Source organism: Solanum stenotomum, chromosome 4, assembly GCF_019186545.1.
Source record: "Solanum stenotomum isolate F172 chromosome 4, ASM1918654v1, whole genome shotgun sequence".
NCBI classification, from domain to species: Eukaryota; Viridiplantae; Streptophyta; class Magnoliopsida; order Solanales; family Solanaceae; genus Solanum; species Solanum stenotomum.
The window spans coordinates 47212699-47219613 of record NC_064285.1 but is presented as its reverse complement, the minus strand read 5'-3'; the positions used below and the strand labels follow the sequence as shown (position 1 = coordinate 47219613).

General features: G+C 37.4%; 1 protein-coding gene across 1 annotated transcript; it reads left to right on the top strand.

The window, feature by feature from the left end:
• The first annotated feature begins 2326 nt into the window (after positions 1–2326).
• LOC125861530 (uncharacterized) lies at positions 2327–2689 on the top strand. The gene has a single exon (XM_049541401.1). It carries the CDS (start codon positions 2327–2329, stop codon positions 2687–2689), a length of 363 nt encoding a protein of 120 aa, XP_049397358.1.
• The last annotated feature ends 4226 nt before the right edge of the window (positions 2690–6915 follow it).

The window sequence follows — 6915 nt, the reverse complement described above, 5'->3', positions numbered from 1 at the left end:
TTGAAGTAAGGGCACTAGTTGCATTGTCGAAAAGTTGGTACCTTGGTGATAGTGAAACAATCTATGTTGTGTGCTGGTTGGTCGATCGTTGTCATAGTTTGATCCGCATGAATTAGCTTGTCGAGTCTAAGAGAACAAAATTTGTACCTGAAAAGAGAGTGGGGTAGAGAGCCATGTGATTGCTTGTTCTTGAAATGTTTGCTTCTATACAAGTGTCGTTTAGAGTCTTAGTGCATTGCTTGAGGACAAACAACGATTTTAAGTTGATGGTGTTGATATACCGTGAGTTTATGGTATTTCTAATACATTTCACTTACAAGTTATGTGTGTCTATGGCATTTTTCTATTGGTTTTTATGTGTTTTTATCATATTTTGCAGGAAACATGTTCAGGCGCGGAAGTACAGGGACAGCTAAAAGAAATGCAGAAAAGGGCATCTGTGGAGGTGATCTACGGACCGTAGGTCCACTGATGCTCAGTAGGTGATGGTCGTAGATCTGCAAGCAATGCAAATCAGGGAAATTTGACCAAGTGTGGAACCACGGTGGCCACTTACGGTCCGTAGATTGATCTACGAATCGTACTGTTGATCCGTAGATTGAAACTGCGGGGATTCCAGCACCTGATTTTTGAAGATTCTAAGTGTGGAGCCACGGAGGGGGATTGACGGACCATAGATCGATCTACGGTCCATACTACAAGTCCGTCGTTTGCTTCAGAGATGTTGATTTTTGGAGGCTAAAATATTTTCTAAGTCCTGGTTGACAGAAGGGACTCACGGACCATAGATCCATTGACGGTTTGTGAGTTAGTCTCGTGGAATGAAGACGCGTGCCTGAACAAACTTTCCTTGATTTGTTTCCCTTTTAATTTAGGATTTGTTTTCTATAAATAGGAGATGTAAACGTCTTTTTAGGGGTTAGAATTTATTACTTTTGTTTGACTTTGTGACTGGGGAATTAATTTTGCTACCTTAGCAATTCTTAATTTCCAAAGGTTAGTTTTGAAGTTTTGGTTTGAAATTCGAGTTGAATTTCTGGGTTTATTTTTCTCAACTACGTAAGTTCATAATTCTTTCATCTAAAACAATGAATTGTGTTCATATGATTATGGGTAACTAAACTCCACAACTAGGGTTGTGGGATCCATGAGCGATTAACAAAGTATGAATAGTAAATAAGCAATTCTTGAATAATGTTTCGCATGCATTGATAATTCTTTCGTTCAAAAGTCTTTTTAATGAGTGCACACGCTAAAACTCGCCTTGTTGCTACTTACCGGACCAAGGAAGTAATCAACAAGAAAAGAATTATCAACATAGATTTAGTGTGATACTATCTAATAGGCTAGTGTCGATTGGTGCGAAGTAATAACTAAGCCAAACATCGATTATGATGTCTAATATGAGGTAAAGGTAAGGGTTAGTAAATTATACACACGTAGCCGGACCAAGGTGCAGGGTGAAATTCTCTAGATGCAGGACCAAGGATTTAGAGATACCTAACTTATCACTTTGCATGTAATACACTAGGAAATGATTGTTGTTACTAGGATTACTGAGTTATGAGCTTGTGGTGGACACATATACCCTTGTTAATTTTCTCATCTTGATAACAGCAAAAATTGACTTTTGTTTACTGAATTCTTACAATCTGTTTCACAAATCCCCCCTTTTTATTACTTGTTTCTGGAAGTACTTTGACTAAACGAATATAAGTGTAAGTTAAAGTTAAGTTTAAACTAGTTTCCTCGTGGGATCGACCCCAAGCTACAAGTTGGGTTCTTTACTTGATAACGACCACTTATACTTCTTTAGGGAGGTGTAATTTGAGCGTATCAGAGATCGCAAGAGTCATTCCCAAAACTCGACACCAATATAATGACTCTGACAGAAGATTAGTCTAGAAAAATCACAAAGCCAAGAATCTACTGATTTGTGGCATTGGAGTAAATGAATACGATCTGATCTCATCTTGTGAATCAGGTTAAGAAATCTAGGATCTCTTGAGAACAACATTTGAGGGTACTGAGGAAACAAGGAAATCTAAGCTAGATCTCTTTACTACTCAGTTTGAAAGCTTCACCATAAAAGAAGGTGAATACATTCATGTAATGCGTACCAGATTCTCCACCATTACAGGTGTGCTTATGTTCCTTGAAGAGCCACTCCTTGTGTGTAAGAAGGTTTCTAAGATACTGGAAATTCTTCCCAGATCTTGGACAAATAATTTTATGACTGGCGATGAGACAATGGAACCTGAAGTAGTGGCGTTGTATGCACTATTTGAGCTTCTTCAGGGAGGGTCTCATTCTCAAGAGTGAAGACATGAGGATAGATCTGATTATTGATGCTGATCAAAAGAGAGATGCAAAAAGAGATAAATCACTTGCTTCCAAGGTGTCACAAAGTGAAAACCCTGAAATAGATGAGAACATGGGCTATTTCACTCACAGATTTCAAAAAATCATGAGTGAACGTGGAGGTTTCATGAAGAAAGAAAATCATGACAGTGCTACAAGCTCTAGTGAAGTGTGTTACAAGTGTGATCAACCAGGTCACTCCATTAGAGACTGTCCTATGCATAAAGTTGACCACAAGGAATATCTTAAGACCGAAGAAGGTACACACAAAAAGGGGGACAGGTCTGTGACAAGACAAGTAAAAGAGAAGCTTTTTTCTAGGCGATGAAGAAGGATCTGACTGCATGGGAAAATTCCTCAACTGACTCAGATGATTCTGAAGACTCTGATGATGCTTTCATGGCAACGTCAGATGAGGAATACGGTGATGAAAATGTAACTCTATCATATTTCAAGCAAAACTTAAATACCTTTTCTACTAGTAAATTGAGAAAGCTAGTTGTTGTATTACTTGATGTGATAACTGAGCTAACAACTGAGAATGATCTCGTGAACAATAGCCTAGACATCTCTCAAGATGGAAAAAATGCTTTAGTTGCCCAAATATCTAATATTGAAAGCCAAATGGTTGTTCTAGAAGCTGAAAATCTAGAACTGAAAGAAAAAATAAAAGGGGTGACTACTACAGTTTTTTAAAGGAAAGAACGAGGCCAGTAACTTGGAGCTGGAGCTTGAAAATAAGTTGCACACTGCTGAAATGAAGATGAAATTGGCTTTAGAGAGAAATCATGTGCTGCAGAGGGACCTGGTCTTTGTAAAAGAGGAACTGGAAAGATCCCTCAATTGGACCAACCCTTCTAAGATTCTTACAAATCTAATTGGTGAAGGCAACAACAATAGAAGAGGACTGGGTTGTGAGAATATAGATTCCCCATACAATTCTCACAACAAAAATGTTTCTGATGTTAATAATATGTTGTATGTGCATTGTGGTCGAGATGGACATCTTAAGAAAGATTGTCCGATTTTGAAAAAATATGAAGGAAGTTCGTCAAACTATTCGAAACAGAGGAATAGACTGAAGAAGGGACCCAATCTTGCTTTTGGTCCTGTGTTGAAGAAAACCAGTCTGCCTTACTGGACAAAATATTTTCTTATCACTCCATCATCTGCTTACTGGGAACTCCATCTCAAATAGGTTCTCAAGGCTAACAAGTGATTTGCTATGCAAGTGAGAGGAGGTAGCATCAATTAGTGTTGGTTTATGAATAGTGGATGCTCAAAGTACATAACTGAGAAAACTACAAAACTTCTTCTCTCTCTCTCAAGGAACTTCAAGGTGGAGGTGTCTCTTTTGGTAATGGCAAGAAATGGTATATTTTTGGTATAGGCATGTTTGGGAAATCAATGGTTGAAGTAAAATCTTTCAAGTGTTTCACAGATTTGTGATGAATGAAATGAAGTTAAGTTCTTCTCAGAAAATTCTATGATCACAAACTTACTCTATCGGGTGATGATCTTGAAAGCTAAGAGATGCAAGAACATGTATATTGCTGATTTGATTACTGCTCGTAGCGAGAGTCTCGCTTGTCTTAGTGCTCAAAGTGGGAATGCTAAGGTATGACATAAGAGGCGTGCTCATGTGAGTACTTCTCTACTGCACAAACTTGTGTCAAGGGACCTGGTTTGTGGTCTGCCCAAAATAAAATTTGCAAATGACAAATTTGAAATGCTTGTATTATAGAGAAGTTGATCAGACCATCCTTCAGGTGGAGTAAGAAGGCTTTTAATCTTTTAAAGAACTTTCGGGTTAAAGTGGTAAATGCTACATGTTTTGTGACTAAAAGGATGATATTAAGAAGTTTGATCTCAATGGTGATGAAATAATAGTTGTGGGATATTCTTTCTACAGCAAGGCTTATCCGGTGTATAAATTGTGTGCATTGAAAAAATATGTTTATTTGCTTTCTTATGAGTGTGGAAGAATTGAGAAGTAGCAAAAGAAAGAAGATTCTAAGATGGAAGAGCTTCTTCAGATTCAGAGAGATGGTCTACATAGTGAGCTTAACGAAAAATATCATCTTCATGAATCTAGCAATCTCAAGGAAGCTGATGCAGATGATGAACCTGATGAGGGACTCGGTCCGGTAGAGAGTGTTGAACAAAGATGATGCAGTTCAAATTGATAATGTGAATTCTGAATGTGAGAATGAAGAAGTTGATCAAGCTCAGTTTGAAATAAGCAAAGTATGAGACTTGGTTCCCTAACAAGCTGATAGGTTGTCCAAATTCCACTTCAACAATGGCATCAAAAGAGCTAAAATTGACAAAACCCTCTTTTTGAAATCACAAGGAAAGGAATTGTTGATTATTCAAGTAAATATTGATGATGTCATCTTCGAAGCAACCTTTGAGGTGCTGTGTGAAGAGTTTGTTGCACTCATGAATAATGAGTTTTAAGTGAGCATAATGGAAGAATTAAATTTCTTCTTGGAGTTGTAGATCAAGCAAACCTCTAAAGTTACCCTCAGTTATCAATAAAAGTACATCAATGAGTTGCTCAAAACGCTTAACATACTTGAAGTCAAGATAATATTAAAGAGGCATAATGTCATCATGAAGTTTTGCAAAATGGAAGATCAAGTGGCTGACATCTTCACCAAAGCCCTAAGCAAGGAGTAGTTTCTCAAGAACATGTGTAAACTCATAGGGACTTACCTAAAGGAAAGAAGATTGCACAGCGTTCAGGGAAATTGAGGTCTATCAAAGATAAGGATCTGGTACCAGTTCAGAGAAGCTGCTGAAAAAGTTTCATGTTATGGATGCCTAGACAATTCATACTCTCATGGGCACTAACTTGAAGCTAGATGTTGGTGAACCAGGTTCATAGATTCCATTCTTATACAAAGGAATAACATTTGAAGGCTGCTAAGAAAATCTCGAGACATTTGAAGAAGACAAGGGACCCAGTTCTATTCTTTCCATCAGTAGACTTTTTGATTTGGAGGAATTTGATGATGCTCATTATGCTGGGTATGTGAGGAGTCCACGATTTGGACTCATTTAGGGCTTTATTTGTATAGATTTTGTGTCCTCAAATGCTTGTTTTGTGCCATTAACTGATGTAAAATGCTTGATTTCCAGGTATTTGGATTGATGAACAATGCATGGACAGTAACTTGCAAAAAGGGACAAAGCCAGCTGAAAAAGTGAAGAAATGAAGGCATGGTGATCGCAGAGTCCCTTTGGCGAGTTGTCGAATGACTATTACCTTGCCTAAAGTTCCAGTGTGCCGTGCCCTGAAGAAGAAAATCAATTTGGCGAGAGAAATGAGCATTCGGCGTGTCGCTGAGTCATTCCACGATGCAGTGTTGGATCGCCCAAAGTTATAGAACTTGAGGATACTAAAGGCAAAGGCAAGAAGACGATGGAACTGACCAAAGGGTGGATTGCCAAGCTGATCGGCGATCCCAACTTACTGCACCGAATGGCCCTTCGTAGCATATTTTTGGTGACTATAAATACATTTTCAAACATTTAATCTTAGAACCTTTTATCATAATCTTAGAATCAATTTTTAGAATTTGATGTTGGAATATTCAGTTTTGAGACAACTTTTTCTTTAGCTTTGAAGAATTGAAATTTTCCATTTTTGAGATATTGGAAGTGGGTCTTTGAGATTCTTCAATTTGGACCTTTGCAAATATGAAATTAATCTTACCCAGTTGATGGAAACACAATTTGGCAACGATTTCTATCTTTTTATGATGTCTAGCTAAAACCCCAATTCTTGGGGTGTGATTATGTGATTGTGGACTGATTTAGCATATGAGTGTTGCTAATTGTTAGTTTAAATGTTGTTTAAAAGTGATTTCAATCAGTAATTGTGGTTAAAATTAAAGTATTATAGTTACAAATGTAGTTCTACCTTTGAGTTTTTGGCTTGCTCGAGAGAGAGGTTCTAAAACTAAGATTACTGAATTGATGGTCTGTGGGTATTGGGTTGTCATGGTGTTCAGTTCGAGAGAGTGAATCCTAAACCCTTTTCCACACATTCAACTCAAGAGAGTGAATGAAATAGAGCGTAGGTTGTTCTTATTTGCTTGCTTGTTGGTTTTCGAGAGAAACCAACTTTATTCGAGAGAGTTTATCCCCACTAAAGTCTAGCTTATTCACTGATTTACTATTTACTAATAGTTGCAATTACTCATTTGTCTACCTTAGCCTATAATCCAATCAGATCCCAAGAACCCATCTCATTATTTGTTTAATTCGTGTTATTAGTTGTTGTTGTAGATGATAGTTAAAACAAAATACCCCTTATTTGACACTTGTGTCACTCCCCTTAATTTGAATTATGTTTGTATTCGTAAATGTCTATTCCTATGATTGACTTGAACATATTCATATTTTGCTATTAAATCTTAAACACGTACCACTCCCTGTGAGATTCGACCCCAACTCATTTAGTTGGGTTATATACTGACTAATGATCGTTGACTCTTAGAACTGGATTAAGTGTCTTTCATAGCATTATTCAATCAAAATGACGCC